Here is a 23,418-nt window from a genome sequence, read left to right as displayed (position 1 = left end):
CCCCCAGGGGTTGATTTCTCGCTTTCTGTCTCTCTGTCTCTCTGTCTTTCTGGCAAGCGCACACGCCCTATAGCAAAAACCTCTCCCCCCCCCAAAAAAAAAAAAACAAAACAAACACAACAGTGTAAATGGATTCTCTGGGATTCCTGTCTCTCACATTTTGAATCAAAAACAAGGTTTCTGCTTGGCCATTCTCAGAAAGAGGAACTCAAAGTAGGATGTGGTTTTACACTCAGAGGAAGTGGACGCTGACAGGGGGTGTGGGAGCACAGGGTGACGCGGGGCGCTGTGCAGGTCCTGTGTCGCAGAGCGCTTCTACACCCAGACGGCTGGGCTGGGCCAGTGGTGTGGTCAAAATGACTCTCTCTTTTCTATTGCGAGGGCCTGCGTGCTCACCAGAGAGAGACAGAGATGGGGGGAAGAACTCCCCGAGTGGTGCATGGTCACCACCGTCCCTTCTCTATTTCTACACTCCATCAAGATTTGGGGCGCACAAACACACGTGCACTGTGTGTTTTTTAAGCTGTTGGGGCTGGGATTCAAAACTGTGGTTAGCCGTGCAGGATTTGACTCTTTTTGGAGAAGTTTTTGCTATAGGGCACGTGCTCTCACCAGAAAGACAGAGAGAGATAGAGAGACAGAAAGCGAGAAATCACCCCCTAGTGGGGATGGTCATGTCGCAATCCCTTCTCCTCCATTCTCCTCTCAGAATCTTGGGCATGCACGCACACATGCCTAGCATGAGTTTAAGCCACCAGGTCTGGACTCAAACTGCGGTCGATTACATGGGAGTTCGGCGACATAGCGATTACGTCAACTGCTGGTCCCCCAAGAACAACTTTCTTAACCTAAACATTTTATTTCAATTATTTTAAAAAGTCACTTAAATCTAGGAGAATATGTAGGATAGGTGGACAGTTTTGGTTTGGTTTGGATTTTAAGAATAAAAATTACAGAGAACCAGCAGTTAGTGTAATGGCTATGTCGCTGGACTCCCACGTAGTCGACCGCGGTTCACGTCCCAGACCCAGTGGCTTAAAACTCATGCCGGGCGCGTGTGCGTGCGTGCCCAGGATCCTGAGAGGAGAATGGAGGAGAAGGAATTGCGGCGTGACCATCCCCCCTGGGGGGTGATTTCTCGCTTTCTGTCTCTATGTCTCTCTCTGTCTGTCTGGCGAGCGCACGCGCCCTATAGCGAAAATCTCTCCAAAAAAAAAAAAGAATAAAAATGACATAACATCGTATACTTTAGGATCCCAGTAGTGTGGTGAAGGCAGCTAGACCTTGTGTGGCCGACAGAGCAGTGAATCCCAGACCAGAAGCTTGGAAAACTTGCTGGGCTTTGTGTCCATGTACCCAAAATCCCAGGAGGAGAACAGAAGAGAAGAGATTTTGGTGTAGCCATCCCCCCTGGAGAATGATTGCTCATTTTCTCTCTCTGTCCCTCTCCAGCGAGTGCACATGCCCTATAGCAAAACAAAACAAAGCAAAAAACAAAACCAACAACAAAAGAAAGCATAGAGTACTTCAAAAAGCCTGTAGAAAATTTCATTTTAAGTTTACGTTGGCACAAAAGAATTCTGAAGTTTTTCTCATAATTCGCATTTGCCATGAACATTTCAAAGACTCCCCCTTGTTTAAAGAAAAAAGAAAAGATTGCTATATTTTGCCAAATCAACATTAAAATTTGCACTATTAAAAAGACACCATAGTGGTTGTGTCACCAGACTTCCACATCGCCCACTGCAGTTCAAGTTTTGGACCCAGTGGTTTAAAACTCACTCTGGGCCCGTTTATGTGTGTGCCCAAAATCCCGAGGGGAGAGTGGAGGAGAAGGGATCGTGGCATGGGCGCCCTCCACTCCATGTTGATTTCTCACTTTATGTCTCTTTGGCACACTCTCCTTATAGCAAAAACCTCTCCCTTTAAAACACACACACACACACACCCCTTAAACAAAGTGAAAAGATATCTCATGCAGGACCAGCAGTTGGCGTAATGGCTATGTCGCTGAACTCCCATGTAATCGATTGTGGTTCAAGTCCTGGACTCGGTGGCTTAAACTCATACCAGGTGTGTGCGTACATACCCAACATCCCAAGAGGAGAATGAGGAGAATGGATTGTGGCATGGCCATCCCCTCGGGGGGTGATTTCTTGCTTTCTATCTCTCTGTCTCTGTCTTTCTGGTGAGCGCATGCGCCTTATAGCAAAAACCTATCAAAAAAAAAGCATGTCTCAGGCTAGATGATATTTCCAACTCACTTAATCAATAAAGAAACCAAATGTTGAATACATTTACAGGCCTACAAACTAATAAGAAAACAAGAACTAATCTCACAGGAAAAGGTTATAAACAGAGTGTTTGCAGAAGATAAACATTTATGTCAGCAGATGGGGCAGAGGTTAAGATGGCTGGACCCCACATGGCAACTGCATGACTCAAGTCCCAGACTTGGAGGCTTTGAAAATCATGCCAGGTGTGTGTGTATGTGTGTCCAAAGTCCTAAGAGAAGGGATTGCAGCATGGTCGTCCCCCCCCCTCCCGGGGGTGATTTCTCACTTTCTGTCTCTCTCTCTCTTTCTCTGTCTCTGGTAAGCACATGTGCCCTATAGCAAACTTAAAAAATATATAGACATTTTATGGATATTTAAGGAAACACAACTTGAAGTAAGAAACCATGTTATACCTACCAGACTGACAAAAATGAGTCGTTTGGTGTTTTACTCGTCGATGAGGCCATGGTGATTAAGCACCGCACACGTCGCAGCTGTAATTACTCACGGGCGCCATGAGACAGCTTCGCACTGGGTGAAGGTACTGACGTGGCTTCCTCTCTCAGGTTACACCACGTGTGGCTCCTAAACACTGACGTATGGGCACTGATTGAGCAATGGAAGTTTAGGACAACTTATTTAAATTAAATGATAATGATGCATCACTTAACAATAGGGTTATAGTCTGAAACATGTGTCATTAGGCTGTTTCATCATTGTGTGGGCATCACAGAATACTTACACCAAGCCCCATGGTATAGCCTGCTCTGACGAGGCTAGATGGTATAAACTTCTTCTTCTTTTTAACTGTTTAATTATATTTATTATTATTATTTAATCTACCAGAGAGAGAGAGAGAAAGTGAGAAAGCAAGTCCAGGACTCCAACTGTGGTCGACCATGTGGGAGTCCAGTGCCCCAACCATCCTGCCACCTGCTGGCCCCAGACGATATAGCTTAAGGGACCATCTCCATAGATGATATAGCTTAAGGGACCATCTCCATAGATGTGGTCCATCGTTGACGAAAATGTTGTTATGCTGTGCAGGACGATAATTTAAACTTGAAAATCGAGTCCCAGATGCAGTGGGACTCGATTTTGAGTAGTGCCCCTACTTGGGAATCTGGAGACCACATGGGAGGTCCAGGTTCAATTCTCAGGCTGACCTTAACATGCCGTGCACACACCTGTAGTCGTAGCTAATTGGGAGACCGGGACAAGAGGATCACAAAATGGCAACACTGTCCTTTTCTTCTCTCTCCTGTTCCCTCATAAAGGGGGAAAAAAGTTAACTGATATGTGGTTTATTTATTGAAAAAGGTTTAACTGTATTTACAACAACATGAGTCTGTGTCCCTGTCGGTTGTGAAATCTACATAGAGAGATTAAGTTTTTTTATTATTATTTTGTGTTTGTTTGTTTGTTTTGCTGGGTAGGGGGGAGGTGTTGCTATAGGGTGCATGTACTCACCAGAGGGAGGCAGAAAGAGGCAAAGTGAGAAATCACCCCCCAGGGAGGATGGCCGTGCCGCAGTTCCCTCTCTGCCGTTCTCCTCTTGGGATGTTGGGCACCCATTCACTCTGTGCCCGGCATGATTTTCAAGCCACTGGGTTCAGGACTGGAACTGCTGTTGGCCATGTGGGGTCCATAACCACCACACCACCTCCTGGTCTCAGAGATTAAGTTTTCTGTTTTGTTTTGTTTTGTTTTTGCCAGAGAGAGGGAGAGAAAGGAGAAGGCATCCCCCAGTGGAGCACGGTTATGCTGAAATCTCTTCTGCATTTTTCCGTGCTGTTGGGATTTGGGCCAAGCAGGCATGCATGGCTGTATATATCTCAAGCCTCTGGGCCGGGATTCAAACTGTTCGGTCAGCCATGTGGGACCTGGCTCCCTTAGCAACTAGGCCACAAGTGGAGTAAGATCAAGTATTTCTGATGAAATTTAGAAATAAAATTGCAGTGGACTCTAAGTGTACAATGAACATCAGATTTCAAAGATTCAAAACCAAAAAAAGAATTTACACTAACTCGTTAGTCATTTTTCTATTGGGTCACCTGAAAGGTCATTTCATATTTTTCTATGTTTTTTCTATGCCAAAATGTGTCATAACTTTTCCAACAACACAGTATGTTGATTAAACCTGCCAAAATGACCATCTTTTGGATATTCTGGGTTAATAAGACATATTATGAAACTTCATTTTACCTGCGTCTGTGAGAGAAAGCACCCTCCAGTGAAGTGTGGTCATGCCGCAGTCCTCTTTCCTCCATCTCTCCTTCCTGTGAGGATTTGGAATATGCATGTGCATACATTTGGTGTGGTTTTCAAACCTCCAGGGCTGGGATTTGAACTGTAGTAGGTCAAGAGGAATCCAACTCCTCAAACATTGCCCCTAAGCACTGCACTACAGGGCCAGTCTATACCCAGGCTTTTTGCTTTTTTTTTTTGAGATGCCTTTTTGCTATAGGGTGCCTGCGCTCACCAGAGAGAGACAGAGAGAAAGAAAGCGAGAAATCACCCCCCAGGGGGAATAGCCATGCTGCAATCCCTTCCTCTCCATTCTCCTCTCGGGATCTTGGGCACGCATGCACACGCGCCCAACGTGAGTTTAAGCCACCAGATCCAGGACTCGAACCGCAGTTGACTACATGGGAGTCCAGCGACATAGCCATTATGCTAACTGCTGGTCCCCCCGGCTTTTTGCTTTTTCATGTGGCTCCTAATAACTGTGACATCTCCTGTGTGGTTCACATTGTATGTTTTTCTCTTGGACAACACTCTCCTACATGCCCACAGCCACACAGGGGGATGTGTGTGGAAATATACATCTTAGCACTGGTGTGTAGCGACCAGGGAAGTAGAAACATTTGGGGTCTTCATCAAGAGTCAGGGTAAATAAACTGTGGTTTCTTTTCACAGCAGAGTACCAGGCAAGAGTTAAAATGAATCAACTACTGCTACATGTATCCTCATGAAAAAGTGCGGAACATCATGCCGACTGGCCAAAGCAAGCTGCAGAAGACTCACTATTTACATAGTTATTTTTTTAAAGTTTACTTCTCTCTTCCACTATAGAGAGAGACAGGCACCCCAATGGGGTCCACATGCTGTAGCACACCCCCAGTCTCAGCCAGCCTGGGTCATGGACACATACACTTGTGCACTCAACTTGCTCAAGGAGATTCTAGGACCTGAACCCAGGACCCTCCTGTGTACAGGTTGCCACTGCCTGGTTCAGCTATTCATGCAGTTTTTTTTTTCTTTGTTTCCTTTTTAAAAATAATTATTGATTTAATTTTATTATTGTTGTTTAATTTTCTATCACCAGAGAAAGAGAGAGAGAGAGAGAAAGTGAGGAAGCAAGCCTCCAGGTCCGGGACTCAAACCACAGTTGGCCATGTCGAGTCCAGTGCCTCAACCACCATACCACCTGGTGGCCCCTATTCATGTAGTTTTAAAGAATGCTAAACTCGGGAACCAGCAGTTAGCATAATGGCTATGTTGCTAGATTCCCACGTAGTCGACCACGGTTCGCTTCCTGGACCCGGTGGCTTAGAACTCACGCTGGGCGCATGTGTATGCGTGCCCAAGATCCCGAGAGGAGAATGGAGGAGAAGGGATTGTGGCGTGACCATCCCCCCTGGGGGGGTGATTTCTCGCTTTCTGTCTCTTTGTCTCTCTCTGTCTGTCTGGTGAGCACACGTGCCCTAAAGCGAGAACCTCTCAAAAAAAATAAATAAATAAGAATGCTAAACTATTAGGAATTGCTTGTGGATACATATTAGTATAATAGGAGTATAAAAACATGTATGGTAATGATAAACAATCAGATTCCAGGAGGTAGTGACCTGAAGTGGGAGAAGTTGGGGGGCAAGGAGGACTGTATCTGAGCTGTTTGTTACTTTCGTGGGGGGTGTTGAGTGAGGTATTTCAACAAATTGATGGCCAAAGCTATTTTAAAACCATTTGGTTTCTGATTAAAATGTTTCAAAGAACTGTAGCCTTCGGTCTTGCTCAAGCTCTGGGGTGTCTGACCAGTGGTTCTGCCCACCTCCCTTCTGTGCCAAGCTGTCCTCGAGGATGCCCCCAAGATGTGTATGTTCCCAAGGAAATATTTGGTCTGGATCTGTTCCATGGACCCCCCCAGGGTGTGTTGTGTGCCTGTGCTCACTGGGCATGGCCATGAGGGAGGCCATGTCCCCTTGCAAGGAGAGGCACACGCACCACAGGGCTGGGGTGGGAGGAGCCATAAGCCACCCTGGGCAGGGGAGGCCCTGAGGGAGGTGCACTTCGTGTGCCCACGTGCCCAGACGCAGTCCTGAGCCTCCTGCTGCCTAAGATCTCAACAGACTGTTTTTTAAGGGGTCCCTCCCGAGGGCTCACCCAGCGTGCCTGACCTAGCTCACTTTGCCTCTGCTTCTTTCCCAGGACAGCCGGTGTCCGAGCAGTAACCAAGCAGGATGCCCCCTGGGGTTGACTGCCCCATGGAATTCTGGACCAAGGAGGAGAATCAGAACGTGGCGGTTGACTTCCTGCTGCCCACAGGGATCTACCTGAACTTCCCCGTGTCCCGCAATGCCAACCTCAGCACCATCAAGCAGGTACAACCTCCATTTCAAGTCTGGTCTGCAGACATTGGTGCTCAGAGAGTAAGAGACAGACTCATTGTTTCTCAGACTTGGAATACTCAGACGCAAATTTTAAAGGATAAAAATAACGATCAGGAGTTGATTAAAAACTTGTGGTTACGTCCACTGAGCCCCGCCCTTAGCTATGCATGTCCCCTTTTACTAGATTACTGCTTACTAGGCTAGACTACAGCAGTGGCTTCAGGCGGGCTTTCATTCCATCCAGGATTTTGCCATCATTTTCAGACCCATGCTCTGCCCAAGGCCACACAAGAGCGTCACAGGTCTTTTGTCTTTAGAACTGTTACAGTAGTAAACATTATCTTTGCAGAGAGTTTTTGGTTTTGTTGCAAGATTTTTCAAGACGGATTACTGAGCTGCAGTACTGAAAAGCATGCTGCAATCCCTGCCCTTTCAGACCTTCATCCTGTGGGATTTGGGGCGTGCACACACATGCACATGCACCTTGTGTGTATTTCAAGCTCTGAGGCCGGAATTCAAGTCACATGGTCTGCCATATGGAATCTGGCTCCCTTAACCAGTAGGCCAGGGAGCAACCCATGCTTTTTTTTTTTGAGAGATTTTCACTATAGGGCGTGTGCACTTGCCAGACAGAGATAGACATAGAGACAGAACGTGAGAAATCACCCCCCAGGGGGGATGGTCACGCCGCAATCCCTTCTCCTCCATTCTCCTCTTGGGATCTTGGGCACGCACGCACACGTGGCCAGCGTGAGTTTTAAGCCACCGGGTCCGGGATGCGAACCGCGGTCGACTACGTGGGAGTCCAGCAACATAGCCATTACGCTAACTGCTGGTTCCCCCCATGCTTTTTTTTTAAAGAATCATTAATTTGGGACCAGCAGTTGGCGTAATGGCTATGTTGCTGGACTCTCTCTCTGTCTGGCAAGCACACACGCCCTATAGCAAAAACCTCTCCAAAAAAAAAAAAGAATCATTAATTTAATTTAATTTTTTATTATTATTCAATTTGACCAGAAAAAAAAACAGAGAGAGGGAGAGAGAGAAAGCAAGCTGCCCAGTCTGGGCCGCAAACACAGTTGGCCATGTAGGAGTCCATAACCTTAACCATCATGCCACCTGCCAGCGCTACAACCCAGATTTTTTTTTTCCTTTTTTTGGAGAGGTTTTTGCTATAGGGAGCGTGTGCTCACCAGACAGAGAGAGACAGAGAGACAGAAAGCAAGAAATCACCCTCCCGGGGGGGGGGATGATCATGCCGCAATTCCTTCTCCTCCATTCTCCTCTCGGGATCTTGGGCACGCACGCACATGTGCCCGGCGTGAGTTTAAGCCACCGTGTCCAGGATTCGAACCGCGGTTGACTATGTGGGAGTCCAGCGACATAGCCATTGCGCTAACTGCTGGTCCCACAACCCAGATTTTTAACAGCTCTAACTGGAAGCAGGGATAATAGAGAAGCAACGGGTCATTCTCGAGTTTGTCTTGTCTTTTCTTCCTTCTTTCCCTGGGAGATTTCTTTAAAAATTAAGGTTGGTTTCTTGCTTACTTGCTTGCTTTTTCCATTATAAAAGTAATATGAGCACATTAAAATTGAGGAAAATATGAAAACAGGAGGAAGAGCTGATCTGACTCAATCATATGAGACAACTGCCTTAATGCGCTGGCTATGTCCTGTTCTCTCTTCTAGGCATGCAGCGTTGTTTTTTGTGATGATTCATGTTATGAACTTTAATATCTTTTTGTCCTGGGTTAACTTTCTGTTCTTGTTTTTAACTTTATATAAACATCATTTTAAATCAATAGTAATTTTCTGTTTACAGAACTACTGTACATGTTGCTAACGCTCCAACACTGCAGAGGCCAGCAGGTGGCACGGTGACTAAAGTGGTAGACTCCCACATGGCCAACCATGGTTTGAGTCTCGGTGGCTTGGAAATCATGCTGGTCATGTGTGCATGCCTAACATCTCATGAGGAGATCTGAGGAGAAGGGATTGTGGCATGGCCATCCTTCCTGGGGGATGATTTCTCACTTTTCCTCTCTCTGTCTCTGGTGAACACATGTGTTCTCTGGGGGAAAATTTTTTTCCAAAACTGAAGAAACCAAAATGCAGTAGTCCCTGCAGCCTCACCATGCACCTCAATTTGGTTTCAGTTTCTTCATGTTTTAAATGTAGGCGTTGCTGGCTGGCTCTGTCACCTGCCCCGAGGATTCGGCCACCATGGTAGGGCAGAGGCAGCATGGGTGACCGCTAAATGAATGGGCACGGCCGTGGGCACAAGCCAGGCAGAGGGCCAGCACTGGCCCAGCTGTAGCTTGCCAAGTTCTGGGTTATATGAATTAATACATGTTTTTTTGTTTTTGTTTTTAAGGTGGAAATGGGCTCAAATTATAGCTGCCATTCTGCAACTTGAGTTGTCCCCCACTTAACGATGCTCTGTAGACCCCTCCACACACACACTCCTGTACAGACACGTCTCCCTAGATTCTGTCATGGCTGGGCCATCCCGTTGTCTTGACCGACCACCCCCAGCCGATCCGCATGGTGCCAGCACTGGGCTCCTTCCTCCTTTCCCGTCTTCTCTGTGACTCAGTGGTAGACGCCTTCGTCCTAAAGCCTGACTCGTTGCTTCCCCCAAGGGCAGCGATGGAGGCAGCTCACACCCAGGGCATGCGCTGAGCCTCAGCCGGATGTCTGCAGGCAGTTTTATTTGCCGTTTACTGTGTTCAACACGGAATTCATGGCCACTGAATAAATATCGGGGGGCAGGCCAACTAGTGCATGGTGGGTAAGGCACTAGATCCCACATGGCCGACTGTACAGTTCAAGGGCCGGCCCGGAACATGTGTCTGCGTGTCTCAAACCCTGAAAGGAGAAACAGAAGAAGAGATTGTGGCACAACTATGTCCCTGGGGGGATGCTTTCTCACGTTCCCTCTCTCTCTCTCTCTCTCTCTCTCTCTCTCTTTCTGATGAAATCTCGAGATTTAGCAAATTAAAAAGAAAAACAAAATCGGGATGAACCCCAGAACATTTAGCTAGGAGGTGCCTGAAGGTCATGTCCAGGTATGTCTTGGAAGGCTGTGGCAGGAGCAGCCCTGCAACTTGCTGCTTAGCCCCAGGTCCCAGGCCATCCCTGACAACCCAGCAGGGCAGCAGTGAGAAGTCTGTCGCCCACGTGGTCAGTGGCCCAGGGCTCTTTTTTTGTTTTTGTTTTTGTTTTAAAGAGAGATTTTTGTTAGAGGACACTTGTGCTATGCTCGCTGGAGAGACAGAGAGACAGAGAGAGGTGGAATCACCTGCAGCGGGGATGGCCACGCCACAATCCCTTCTCCTCCGTTCTCCTCTCGGGATTTTGACCATGCACGCACATGTGCCCGGCGTGAGTTTCAAGAGGCTGGGGTGACTCGAACTGCAGCAGATGGTGTTGGGGTCCAGAGCCCCAACTACACCACCTGCTGGCCCCCAAAGGGGTTTAAGAGGGCTTGGCTCTTGCTGTCTGCCTTTGCTCTCCACAGAGGGCACGCACAGTGGGACCCCGAGGTGGAGGCCGCCCTCCTCGGGCCTCAGCCTTCCACCACAGGGTGGCCGTGCGTCTCAACAAGAGGCTGTCTGTGACTGTCCCCAGGTGCTGTGGCACCGCGCCCAGTATGAGCCGCTGTTCCACATGCTCAGCGACCCCGAGGCCTACGTGTTCACCTGCGTCAACCAGACGGCGGAGCAGCAGGAGCTGGAGGACGAGCAGCGGCGGCTGTGCGATGTGCAGCCCTTCCTGCCGGTGCTGCGCCTGGTGGCCCGCGAGGGTGACCGTGTGAAGAAGCTCATCAACTCCCAGATCAGCCTCCTCATCGGCAAAGGTACCTTGCACATCGCCCACGTCGCCCGGCCTCCCTGCCTGCCCCCTTGCCCACTCAGCTCCTCCTGCCTCTCAGGCCTCCACGAATTTGACTCCTTGCGCGACCCCGAGGTGAACGACTTCCGTGCCAAGATGCGCCAGTTCTGCGAGGAGGCGGCGGCCCGCCGGCAGCAGCTGGGCTGGGAGGCCTGGCTGCAGTACAGCTTCCCCCTGCAGCTGGAGCCCTCAGCACCCAGCCTGAGGGCCAGCACCCTGCGGGGCCCCAACCGCGCCCTCCTGGTCAATGTCAAGTTTGAAGGCAGTGAGGTAAGCCTGGGGTCCTGGTCCTGGGAATGCTAGCCTTTCTGCTGCGGCCACGGGTGAAACTCCCAGTCCAGGCCCCTCACATTCACCGGCTCCTGGGAGCATCAGATGATATTGCTGGGTATTCGGGCACGTGAAGGGCTTGGCTGTTCAGTGAGGCAGAATGGCCGAATGGCATTGGCCACTGGTCCATTCGTTCATTGAGCAAAAATCCTTCTGGGTGTCAGGCATGGCCCTGAGTCAGTGAACACCCTCCGCCCTGCCCTGTGGGCGCCCATTCGGGGGTCGGGCTGCCTAATACGGGCAAACAGGCACCCCTGTCCCTGTGTCCCAGCACCTCAAGGGACCTCGGGGGCAGAGGCCTGACCCTCCCTCCTCCCTGCCAGGAGAGCTTCACCTTCCAGGTGTCCACCAAGGACATGCCCCTGGCACTGATGGCCTGCGCCCTCCGGAAGAAGGCCACGGTATTCCGGCAGCCCCTGCTGGAGCAGCCCGAGGACTACACGCTGCAAGTGAATGGGAGGCATGAGTACCTCTACGGCAGCTACCCCCTCTGCCAGTTCCAGGTGAGGCTCTGCTGCTGTGCCCCCACACCCTCACCTTGGACCAAGGCCCAGGTCAGGTGGGGAACTGGTCTCTGGGCCCCTTTTGAGCCGAATGAGCCAGACATTTGGGGTCACAGCGAGAGCAACCCTTTGCTGTGCTGACCCTCTCTGAGCACAAGGAGGGCAGCCCTCTTCAGGAGGTGGGTGGGTACAGGAAGAGCTAGCAGGAGACCCCCACTCCTGGCCCTGGGCTAGGCTGTGGTCAACCGTGAAGCCCCAGGCTCCAGCTGTCCAGGGAGCGGCTGGGGCGGCCGTGCCAGCGGCTCACTATGCACCCTGTCTCAGTACATCTGCAGCTGCCTGCACAGCGGGCAGACCCCTCACCTGACCATGGTCCACTCCTCCTCCATCCTCGCCATGCGGGACGAGCAGAGCAACCCTGCCCCCCAAGTCCAGAAACCTCGCACCAAACCGCCCCCTGTTCCCGTAAAGAAGGTGAGGTGCCTTCCCCCCCACCCGTCCCTCCTTCCACCCTCTGTCCAACCCCAGAACTCACTGGGCAGTGCCCCGGGCTGGCTGTGGACCCTTGGTCTCTCAATGTGGAGAGGTGGGGCTTTGAGCTCAGGAAGCCAGCATGACTGACGTCCCCAGGCAGAGCCTGTCCGAACTGCCCAGGGGCAGGCCTGCTCGCAGCCACTCTTCCCTGCAGAACTCAAGGTGCCCGGTCCCCAGGTGCCTACGTGGCAGGTCCTGGTAGTAAATGGTGTTGAGGACCGGTGCCTGAGCCTGGCCACAGGCCTGGGACCCTCCTACCCACCCCGTGAGGCTGTGGGCCTCGTCAGCAGCCGTGAGCTGTGCCTCGGGTCACTTGCCAGGTTGCCCAGGCACAGCTCAGGGTGCCCTCTCCCCCACCCCAGCTGTCCTCCGTGTCCCTGTGGTCCCTGGAGCAGCCGTTCTGCATCGAGCTGATCCAGGGCAGCAAAGTGAACGCAGACGAGCGGATGAAGGTAGGGGCTCCCAGGGCAGGTGGGGAGCCGGTGTTTTTTGCACAAACAAGGTGGCTGTGGCCTGGAGGGGCGGCAGAGGAAGAAGGGGGGTTCACGCGAAAGCCACCTGACCACATTACCCAGCCTCCCTGCCTGGGGTGGTTGTGAGCTGCTTCAAAACAGGAAGGGGGGAGGGGAGAGGCCAGCGGGCCAGAGAGGCCGATTCGCAGAAATTTGGGCCTAGTGGAGTTCTGGGTATTCGATTTTGGTACTTTGGTGGAGGCTGTGGGGCCAGGCTCAGGCCAGGGATATGGGAACCGCAGAGTTGGAAGGAGTGCCAGGCACGGAAAAGGCACTGGCTCCCACAGAGACCGGGCCTTGGCATTCCTAAGGCAGCAGCTGGCGCCTCAGCCCCTGGGGACCAAGCTCGCCTCTGTGCTGCAAGGACAGGGTCGAGCGCAAGTGTCTCTTCGAGGCGCACGCACCTGCCACATCTTGTCAGTCCTCAGAGCAGCCCGTGAGGTGTCGGTTTCATTATCCCGTCTGTCGGGTGCGATACCTGGGTCCACAGAAGTTGGGTCTCTTTCCTGGGGTACTTTATTTTATTAAATTGCCAAATGACATGCATGCTTTCCAGAGAGAGAAAGGGGGAAAGCACCCCCTAACGGCACGTGGTCATGCTGTAATCCCTTCTCCTCCATTTTTCCATTCTGTTGGAATTTGGGACACACATGCACCTGTGCCTATCATGTTTTTCAAGCTGCTGGGCCTGGGACTAAAACCGTAATCAGCCATGTGGGATCTGGCTCCCTATGGTAGCTATATGGGGTAGGCCTTTTTTCTCCCGCCATTATCATTATTATTATTTTAGTTTGTCCAGAGAGAGAGGGAAAGTGAGAAAGCAAGCTACTGGGTCCAGGACTTGAACCATAGTCATGTGGGAGCTCCTTCACCATGCCACTTGCCAGCCCCTTGAAGCACATTTTATTGGGGCAGTTGTATAAGAAGGGCAGGTCTGGGTTCCCTGGCAGGAGCCGTGGAAGGCTGTATCAGAGGGCTCCTGAGTGAGCTGTCAGCGTGGCGTTGGAGAAGGCAGGGTACAGGCTGTTCAGGCGGCGCAGGGAAAACCCTTCCCACCAACGTGGGGCTCTTAAGACTCTGGGAAGTAAAGGGAGCCCTAGGATATTACAGCCAGAAGGGCCCCTGGAATTCCTGAGGTCCCACAGTCAAGGCGGCTGAGCCAGGATGCCCATGCATAGCCCAGGAGGTCCTTGCTCACCCCATGGCCTCTTGTCCCACTCCGGACACTAGCTGTCCTCTCTCAGACACCTTTTTCCATGTGGGAAGTGGGATTCAGACTCAGAGAAAAGGAGGCCTTTTTTTTAGTTTGCTAGAGGGTGCATGCACTCTCCAGAGGGAGCCAGAGAAAGGGAGAGGGAGAAAACACCTCCCATGGGGAGTGGTCACACCACAATGCCTTCTCCTCCATCTCTCCCTCCTGTGTGTGCGCACACGCACACACACAAAATCCTGGTTTTTCAAGCCACCGGGTCTGGGACTCAAATTGCGAGTTGACCTTGTGGGATCTGGATCCCTTAACCACTAGGCCATAGGCTGGCTCAAGGAAGATAGTTAAGCATGCCATTGAAGCCCTCAGTGGGGTGGAAGGAGCCTGGGAGGAGAGGGGCTGGGTCTCTGCCGCCCTCACCCACTGGCACGCTCCCCCAGCTGGTGGTGCAGGCTGGGCTGTTCCATGGCAACGAGATGCTGTGCAAGACGGTGTCCAGTTGCGAGGTCAGCGTGTGCTCGGAGCCCGTGTGGAAGCAGCGGCTGGAGTTCGACATCAACATCTGTGACCTGCCTCGCATGGCCCGGCTCTGCTTCGCCCTCTATGCCGTCATCGAGAAGACCAGGAAGGCTCGTGCCACCAAAAAGAAGTCCAAGAAGGCGGTGGGTAGGGCCGGCCCTGAGGGAGCCTGGCCTCAGAGAGCCAGTGCAGCCACTTGCTGGGCCCAGGCAGTTCCTGGGGCTGGGGCTAGGGCCACTCAGCACCCCGCACCCAGGAGGCTCCCAGGTGGGCCTGTGCTGCCCGTCTCCGTCTGGGCACTGGCCCTGCCTGAGTGCCGCTCTAGGGGCCTGGCTCCTGAGCAGACTGACTTGGAATCTCTGGCCCGGGCCTGTGGTCCTGCAGGAACCTGGAGGCATCCCCCTGGGGTGTCAGGACAGACACTGTCGCGGTGGGAGCAGAAAGGCCTGGGTCAGCGACTGACTGGGGTTGGGGTGCATAGTAGCTGGGCGCTGAGTCACAGGCCCCTCGGTCATGCTGACTCACACAGAGCTGAACTGGGCCAGCTTTCTGGGAGGTTTAGGGGTTTCTTAAGAAGCCGGGGGGGGGATATAGGCAGGAGCAGAGGGGACAATAAGGTGGCCGACCTTGCTGGCTTTGTCACTGGGATCCCACCAGGAAAGAGGAAGCAGTGGGTCCTCCCCCTTCCCAAGCAAGGTCTTCTATTTGGGAGACCTTAGCTGGAACCCGAGGCTTCTCTCTCCCCCGGGAGGTCTGGGTAAGGGCAGGGAGGCCGGCTGGAAGCTGGACCCATTCTACAGATGATCGAGTGGAGGCCCAGAAGTGGCTGACCTGCCCTCCTGTGTCCTGTCCCAGGACTGCCCCATCGCCTGGGCCAACCTCATGCTGTTTGACTACAAGGACCAGCTCAAGACCGGGGAGCGCTGCCTCTACATGTGGCCGTCCGTCCCAGGTCGGCCCCGGGTCCAGCAGGGAGAGGCCTCGGGCGTGTGAGGGCCCCAGAGATGGCCGTTCCCATACAACTCCCTCCGTCCCTGTGTCCAGATGAGAAAGGGGAGCTACTGAACCCCACGGGTACTGTGCGCAGTAACCCCAACACGGAGAGTGCTGCCGCCCTGGTCATCTGCCTGCCCGAGGTGGCCCCCCACCCCGTGTACTACCCTGCCCTGGAGAAGGTCAGTGAGCCCCCCGCTACAGCCCCGAGGGCCAGGCCTGCCCTGCCTAAGGCCGAGGGCCGACGAGGAACTTTCCTGGCCCTGCCTCTGAGCTCTTCACACAGCGGCCCCAGCCACACTGGGCACCGTCCGCTGCCCCATTTTGCCTGCCAGGGACGTGTGGGTTGTCTCCGCTAGTGGAGGGATGCTCTGGGCTTCTCGTGGGTAGAGACCAGAGATGCTGCTAGCTGCCCTGTGGTGCACAGGACAGGCACCCAGGAAACATGGAGACCCCCTGCCCCAGGACCCTCCAGGGCTGGCCCTGGCCTGGAGCACTGAGAGCTGGGCCTCTTGTTGCAGATCCTAGAGCTGGGGCGGCCCGGAGAGCGCGGGCGCTTCACTGAGGAGGAGGTGAGCGGGGGCCACAGGCAGCAGGTATGAGGCTGGGTGTGCACCTGGGTGGGGAGCAAGCCCTCACCCCTGTGTGGCTCCTCAGCAACTGCAGCTGAGGGAAATCCTGGAGCGGCGGGGGTCTGGGGAGCTATATGAGCACGAGAAGGACCTGGTGTGGAAGATGCGGCATGAAGTCCAGGAGCACTTCCCGGAGGCGCTGGCCCGACTGCTGCTGGTCACTAAGTGGAACAAGCATGAGGATGTGGCCCAGGTGGGTGGGGCGGGGCACCCAGGGCAGAGCTGCAGTCGGGCTGGCAGCCTCGGCCCACCCATCACCCTGACCCCGGGTACCCCAGATGCTCTACCTGTTGTGCTCCTGGCCCGAGCTGCCCGTCCTGAGCGCCCTGGAGCTGCTGGACTTCAGCTTCCCCGACTGCCACGTGGGCTCCTTCGCCATCAAGTCCCTGCGGAAACTGACGTGAGTCCTGGCTGGGGCTGGGCGCTGGGGATGATGGTTCCTCCCCAGGAGGGCAGCTTTGCTCTGACCACCCAGAAAGAAGACTGGCTGGGGTCTGAGCCTCTGTGTGGCCAGCCCGGTGTAGGCTGGGCTCCCCCTCCAGCCCTGCCCCCGCTAGCTGCTGACCCCAACCCTGCATCCTCAGTCGTGAGGCTCCAGGCCCCAGCCGGCCTTCCTTCCCACAGGGACGACGAGCTTTTCCAGTACCTGCTGCAGCTGGTGCAGGTTCTCAAGTACGAGTCCTACTTGGACTGCGAGCTGACCAAATTCTTGCTGGACCGGGCCCTGGCCAACCGCAAGATCGGCCACTTCCTCTTCTGGCACCTCCGGTAGCTGGACTCACCCCGCCATTCCCCGGGAATCCCGGCCCTGCGTCTCTCCGGAAGGCCATGGGGAAGACTGTGCCTGCTGGCCTCTTGTTTCAGCAGGCCTGGGTGCTTGTGCCTCCTGGGCTGGGGAGTGGCAGAGTGGCCCTGCCCGGTGAGGCTTAGCTCCTTTTCCTCCCTCTAGCTCTGAGATGCACGTCCCGTCAGTGGCCCTGCGCTTTGGCCTCATCATGGAGGCCTATTGCAGGGGCAGCACCCACCACATGAAAGTGCTGATGAAGCAGGTGAGAATCAGGGTCCCTGTACCCCTACCCCAGGCTGGGGTCCTCTGCCAGGTTGGGTCAAGCCCTGGCCCCTTCAGAGTCACCTGGCTGGATGGAGGCTCATGCCTGCCCCTTCCTGGCCTGCCTACTGCTGGCCTCCTGCTCTCCCACTAGGGGGAAGCACTGAGCAAACTGAAGGCCCTGAACGACTTCGTCAAGGTCAGCTCCCAGAAGACCACCAAGCCCCAGACCAAGGAGCTGATGCACCTATGCATGCGCCAGGAGACCTACCTGGAGGCCCTCTCCCACCTGCAGTCCCCCCTCGACCCCAGCACCCTGCTGGCTGAAGTCTGGTGAGCCCCAAACCTGCACCCCGCTAGGGCCCCTCCCACTCCTCGGGAGGCCTGTGGGAGCCCCTGCTGACTGACCAGCCACCCTGGCCCACAGTGTGGAGCAGTGCACCTTCATGGACTCCAAGATGAAGCCGCTGTGGATCATGTACAGCAACGAGGAGGCGGGCAGTGATGGCAGCGTGGGCATCATCTTCAAGAACGGGGATGGTGAGCCAGGCCAGCCTGGGGCGGACCCTGTGGAGGAGGCCTTGGCTCCCCATGCCACACGCACTGCCTGGGGTTCCCGAAGAGGTCCTGGAGGGCGAGCAGGGAGGACAGGGTCTCAGGACTTAGGAGCCCGGGCTTGACTGGGAGAGGAGAACCCACCAGAAACTCCTGCTTTTCCTTGCGGCCCGTGGTGGTCCAGACCTGCGCCAGGACATGCTGACTCTGCAGATGATCCAGCTCATGGACATCCTGTGGAAGCAGGAGGGCCTGGACCTCAGGTGAGGGAGGCCCCGTGTGTCTGCACCCGGCTGGGAGCTTGTCCCTTTGGGAGGGGTCCCCTGTCAGAGCTGCTCCCACCCCAGCTGGGGAAGGGCTGTCCTAAGAGCAGGGAGCAGTTTAAAACCACGGCAGGGGAGGCAATCGGGAGACAGGATGAGCGTGGCCTCTCGCGGTGCTGAGCGTCTGTCCCGCTCCGTCGTTTCCTGTGCCCAAGGTCCCTGGCTTCCCGCCCCATCCTGGCATTCGTCCGGGCACCTTGTTTTGCCCTCTTCCCAGCAAACATGGGCCCAGCCAAGGTGCTCCCCGAATCTGGGCGCTGGTGCTGATGTCTGAGCCCCAGCATCTTTTTTATTTTTGTTACGAGGTGCATGAGCTCAGTGGAGGTACAAAGAGGAGAGAGAGGAGAAAGTGAGGAAGCACGCCATCCCTCCACCCTGGCATCTTTAGCCGTCCTTTTCAGCACCTTGAGCGGCAGCGTCTCCTGTGACATCTTTGGGTACATACAGCTCCCTGAAGTCAAGCTGCCCCAGGGACACCCCTTGATCATGGCATTTGCCTGTCTCTCCTCCCACATGCCTAGGATGACCCCCTATGGCTGCCTCCCCACTGGAGACCGCACGGGCCTCATTGAAGTGGTGCTTCACTCAGACACCATCGCCAACATCCAGCTGAACAAGAGCAACATGGCGGCCACAGCCGCCTTCAACAAGGATGCCCTGCTCAACTGGCTCAAGTCCAAGAACCCTGGGTAGGTTTCAGGCCCAGGGATGCTCTCTCCTACCCAGTGTGGAAGGGGCTGACCTGTAGAGTCAAAGGTGAGGGGAAAGGTTGATGACGGTCTCTTAGTCAAGGACTACCGTATCTGAGTTGAGGTGAGGCGGGTCTCTGTTCCCCACCTATTTCTGTGTAACACCACCCAAAGTTTAGGGCCTTAAAACTACAAGCTTTCATTCATTTTTAAGGATTTTGCTATCGGGTGTGCTTGCTGAAGAGAGACAGAGAGACAGTGAGAGGATATCCCCCCAGGGGGGATTCTAATGCTGCAATCCCTTCTCCATTCTCCTCCATTCTCCTCCTGGGATTTTGGGCATGCATGAACACGTGCCTGGCATGATGTTCAGGCTGCTGGGTCCAGGACTCAAACTGTGGCCAACCATGTGGGAGTCCAGCGCCTTACTCACCAGGCCACCTGCTGCCCACTATAAGCATGTATTATTGCCTCATGAGTCTGCACTTGAGCTGGGCTCAGCTGAGCTGCTCTTCTGCTGGTCTGGCTTGGACTCACTCATGCGATTGCTCTCCTCTGGCACTTGGGGCCCGGCGAGTCTAAGATGGCCCCTGTGCATCAGCTACCAGCCAAGTCTCTCTGTGGGAGGGTAGTTCAGCCTCCGCTTCCCTCCATGGTGTTGGAGAAGTGGGAAATTAAGGATGTGCAGGACGTCTCAAACTCTGGAGTCTGGAATGATGCCTGGAAATAAAACCCAGCATTGCTTCCTGTCTTCTCTAGTGCTCAGAGTGTCACAGGGTCAGATTCAAAGGGAGGGGAAATGCACTCCACTCCATGGTGGAGAAAGCTGCAAAACATGGCCATGAGTTTTCATCTTCCCCACCCAGCGACACCCTGGACCGAGCCATTGAGGAGTTCACCCTTTCCTGTGCTGGCTACTGTGTGGCCACGTACGTGCTGGGCATCGGCGACCGGCACAGCGACAACATCATGATCCGCGAGAGCGGGCAGGTAGGGGCCGTGCTGGTGGCTGCCACCCGGGCCTGCCTTCTGGCCCTGGTGGCCTTCCTGCCAGGCACATGGCTGCAGGGTAGCTTGCCCCCGAAGCCTGCTTGCCTCTGCCCGACGTGGAGGCTCAGACCCACACTGCTTTCCTTCAAACACCTTCTCGGTCTTTTTCCTTCCCTCCCCTTAGCTGTTCCACATTGATTTTGGCCACTTCCTGGGGAATTTCAAGACCAAGTTTGGAATCAACCGTGAGCGAGTGCCCTTCATCCTCACCTATGACTTTGTCCATGTGATTCAGCAGGGAAAGACGAATAATAGTGAGAAATTTGAAAGGTGAGGGGACCTCAGACCCAAGAGATCCCCCTCGGTGCCTGGGGCCCCAGGTGACAGGGCAGAGGTTCCAGGCAGTGTGCAGGGACAGCAGGGACTCGGCTCTCAGCTCAGGCCTGGCTCCCCACCCCGGATTGATGGATCTGAGACACGTCCTGCTTCTCAGGAGCGTCCTTTGTGGGCATTGTGGGGAGACGGCATGCGGGGCACGTAGCAGGAGAGTGAGAGGGGGCTGAGGCTTCACTACTCCATGTCCAGGGCCAGGGCAGGCGCTGTGGGGGAGCTGTCCTCTGGGGGAGGGGCAGGCCAGCGTCGGCTCAGCTGTACTGTCTCCCCCGCAGGTTCCGGGGCTACTGTGAGAGAGCCTACACCATCCTGCGGCGCCACGGGCTGCTCTTCCTCCACCTCTTTGCCCTGATGCGGGCGGCAGGCCTGCCTGAGCTCAGCTGCTCCAAAGACATCCAGTATCTCAAGGTACATGCGAGGGCAGGGCCGCACCAGGCAGGACCCCACCAGGCAGGAGGCCAGGAGTCACCAAGGGCTTCCCCAGGTCTTTCCCAACCTGAACCCGGAGCCAGTACGGTTCTGGTGGAAGCGGCCCAAGCAGCAATGAGCCACTTGAGCTTGGCCCCGCTTGGTTGCACGTGTGCTGTGACCTTTAGTCACCTGTCCTCGGGTTGCAGGTGTTTCCACAGGTGCACCGAGTAGGCTGGATGAGGTATGGTCCCTCTAGGTTTCAAGAGATGCTTTTCCTTCCTGTGTCTTCAGTTTATGAGAAGCTGGAGTGGAGCAGGGAGGGTCGGGGGCCATAGACACCTGCCAGGGAGCCTCCACTGCCCAATTCCTGCCAAGTGGAGCAGCTCCATCCTGTCTCTGAGGCCTGGGCCAAGTAGCCTTGGTGTCTTGCCTTGAGGAGGGGTCAGAAGGCCTTCTGCTGGCCTCTGTAGGATGTCTCGGAATAAAAAACCTTCCCAGGGAGGTGTGGAGTGCCTATCTCCTAACTCCCTTCATGCATTTTGTGAGTGTGTGTGCCAGAGGGTACATGTGCTTGCCAGAGAGCAAGAGAGACGGAGAGAGAGAAAGTGAAAAATCGGTCCCCTATGGCCACACCACAATCCCTTCTCCATCGTCCTCTCAGGGTTTCGATGTGCACACACATGCCCAGTCTGAGACTTAAACCCCATCAGCCCCATGCGAGGCTAACACCTTAACCTGCTGGTCCCCCTTCATGCATTTCTTCTCAGCAGCATTTTAAATATCCAGAGGCAGGGGCAGCAGGGGGCATGGTAGTTAAGACACTGGATTCCCACATGGCTGACCTCAGTTCAGGTCCTGGACCCAGTGGCCTGAAAATCACAAGCAAATAAATAGGTTTCCAGAGGCAGAAGCATAGAGGCAGCAGGCACTTACCCGCAGGGCCGAGGCCCAGCATTAACCCTGCTGTGATTACTGTCTCAGGACTCTCTGGCACTGGGAAAGACGGAGGAGGAGGCTCTGAAGCACTTCCGAGTGAAGTTCAACGAAGCCCTCCGGGAGAGCTGGAAAACCAAAGTGAACTGGCTGGCCCACAACGTGTCCAAAGATAACAGGCAATAGCGGCCCGTCAGCCCTGGGCCTGAGATGGGGTACCGTCGGCCATCCCCAAAGAGCCCTCAAAACCTGAACTGCACCTCATGGGAAAGAACCCACACAATTGCCTTTTGTTTACACTGGTTATTTATTTATGACTTGAAATGTTTAAGGAACTAAACAGCCATAGACGGAAACGCACCCTCTGTGCGGGGAGAGGCGGCATGCCGGTGTCCGCAACCTGCCTCGGGCTCTGGCGAGACAGCCGGGCCCCTCGAGGCTGCACCTTGCTCTCAGCTGAGGACTGTCACCTGAGTCTTCCAGCTGGTTGTTCTGGAGCCTGCAAAGACTGCTGTCCTGGGGAGCGTCTTCCCTGGATCCAGCCAGAGTGTCTGGGACTTGGCCCCCGGCAGGCCCCTGGTGCTGACTGTCCAGACAGCATGCCTCATCTCCAGCTCAGCCCTGCCACCTCGTGTGGCCCACCTGCACAGCCTCTACTGACTACGTCCTGGGCAGCTCCCCGAGGAAGCCTGGGTGCCCCAACATTCAGGGGTGCCTGCTCCTCACTTCCTAGTGACTTGGGTACGAGAATTTCCTCACCTCTCTGCTATAAAGTGACTTTGCGGGTAAGAAAATCATAGCCAGCCACGTACTGAACCTAGAGGCAGGGAGGCCGGGTCCACACACCGTACAGTATAATGCGGGCTGGTCTTCCCGACGCGAGTCTGACTTGGCTCACCCTGGTCACATGCCACTGCGAAGGCAGGCCAGAGTCCGTGCGGTTACCTGCTGCCTGCCTCCCAAAGCAGGCTTTAAATAAGGGCTAGGGCCAGATCCCCAGATAATCACCCTGCAGAACCTGGGAGCAACCAGGGAGCAGACACGTGAGCACTAGGGGCTGTGGGGGAGTCTTTCTCTCTAGTAGTTTCTAGTGTGACATGGTCCAGACCAGGCCTTAGGGCTCTCAAAGGCCTGGATCTGAGCAGCTTTAGAAATGCAGGTTTCTGGGTCTATCCCAACCTTCCAAAGCCCATTCTAGAGCTGCTAGGAATCTGGGCTTCTGTTGGGTTGTCGGAAAAGACATGACATGTTTTTCTATGCAAAAAATGCACCATGACTTTTCCAGTGACCCGACAGAAGCACATGGGTGACCCTTATGTACCGGCAGCTGACTCAGGCTACACCAGGAGACACTGCTGACCTCTCAAAACTCTTCCAAGATCACCAGAACCAGAAGGAGCTGCCCCTCAGCAGCCCAGGTGCCAAGTCCCAGTTGTCAGGGATCCACCCGCAAGCAGTGCATGGGCCGGCGGTGGCCGGCGGCCACACTTGTTCCCAGCTAAGTGCTGAGATTCATCAGACCACCTCGCCTGTTCTGAAATAGGAAAAGCCGCGTGTCCGTGTGTTATTTATTTACACTTGTCTGTGTGCTCCCTGCACACCGTGCACAGCCACGGAGGTTTGTGGTTTGGGTGCACAGTCTGTGCCTGGCAAGAGATTCCTTTTCTATTTTTTTACATCGTTACGTGTTTGTGTACGGGGAAGGCAAGTTCGGAATCACTGAGGCAGGCTGAGACCAGCGCTCTGAAACCTTGAAATGGGAGGGCAAAGCAGTGGAAGGAAATAAAAGCCTTTTTATGTTCTTATGTCCTTGGCTCAAAAAGAAGGGAATGCGAGAATGAAAAACAAAACAAAGGACAAAAGCCGGGTTGGGCTGGAGTTAGAACCAGAACTTTATTGTAGCATACACACTTTCGGGCCTATCATCGGTACACACGTCTGAAGGGTGCATGGTGGCTGCGGTTGGCGGGAGGACGTCCCCTCTCGTCAGCGTCTATCACCGTCTAATGGAGCAGCTACAGGACGGGACATGGGGGGCGACACTACACAGCACAGCCGCCAGCGTC

The 23,418-nt window shown here is 54.3% G+C and overlaps 1 protein-coding gene across 3 annotated transcripts in view; it reads left to right on the top strand.

Moving 5' to 3' along the window:
- Positions 1-22,799, top strand: part of PIK3CD (phosphatidylinositol-4,5-bisphosphate 3-kinase catalytic subunit delta) — a 65,098-nt gene extending 42,299 nt beyond the window's left edge. For all 3 annotated transcript variants that reach the window (XM_006145368.3, XM_027770644.1, XM_006145369.2), the window contains exons 3-24: positions 6,705-6,877; positions 10,517-10,745; positions 10,821-11,050; positions 11,434-11,613; positions 11,938-12,087; positions 12,510-12,599; positions 14,307-14,528; positions 15,241-15,337; positions 15,430-15,560; positions 15,900-15,950; positions 16,036-16,203; positions 16,289-16,410; positions 16,635-16,778; positions 16,960-17,059; positions 17,213-17,391; positions 17,486-17,598; positions 17,798-17,876; positions 18,458-18,625; positions 19,492-19,615; positions 19,800-19,945; positions 20,284-20,416; positions 21,401-22,799. In XM_006145368.3, the coding sequence (XP_006145430.1) occupies positions 6,737-6,877; positions 10,517-10,745; positions 10,821-11,050; positions 11,434-11,613; positions 11,938-12,087; positions 12,510-12,599; positions 14,307-14,528; positions 15,241-15,337; positions 15,430-15,560; positions 15,900-15,950; positions 16,036-16,203; positions 16,289-16,410; positions 16,635-16,778; positions 16,960-17,059; positions 17,213-17,391; positions 17,486-17,598; positions 17,798-17,876; positions 18,458-18,625; positions 19,492-19,615; positions 19,800-19,945; positions 20,284-20,416; positions 21,401-21,538 (3,135 nt within the window). In that variant the 5' untranslated portion in view covers positions 6,705-6,736 and the 3' untranslated portion in view covers positions 21,539-22,799. The remainder of the gene's footprint in view (positions 1-6,704; positions 6,878-10,516; positions 10,746-10,820; positions 11,051-11,433; positions 11,614-11,937; positions 12,088-12,509; positions 12,600-14,306; positions 14,529-15,240; positions 15,338-15,429; positions 15,561-15,899; positions 15,951-16,035; positions 16,204-16,288; positions 16,411-16,634; positions 16,779-16,959; positions 17,060-17,212; positions 17,392-17,485; positions 17,599-17,797; positions 17,877-18,457; positions 18,626-19,491; positions 19,616-19,799; positions 19,946-20,283; positions 20,417-21,400) is intronic.
- Positions 22,800-23,418: the final 619 nt, after the last annotated feature.

Source organism: Tupaia chinensis, unplaced genomic scaffold (assembly GCF_000334495.1).
Source record: "Tupaia chinensis unplaced genomic scaffold, TupChi_1.0 Scaffold000146_1, whole genome shotgun sequence".
Taxonomy (NCBI): domain Eukaryota; kingdom Metazoa; phylum Chordata; class Mammalia; order Scandentia; family Tupaiidae; genus Tupaia; species Tupaia belangeri.
Note: the sequence above shows the minus strand (reverse complement) of the source record. Positions and strands in the feature narration are given on the sequence as shown.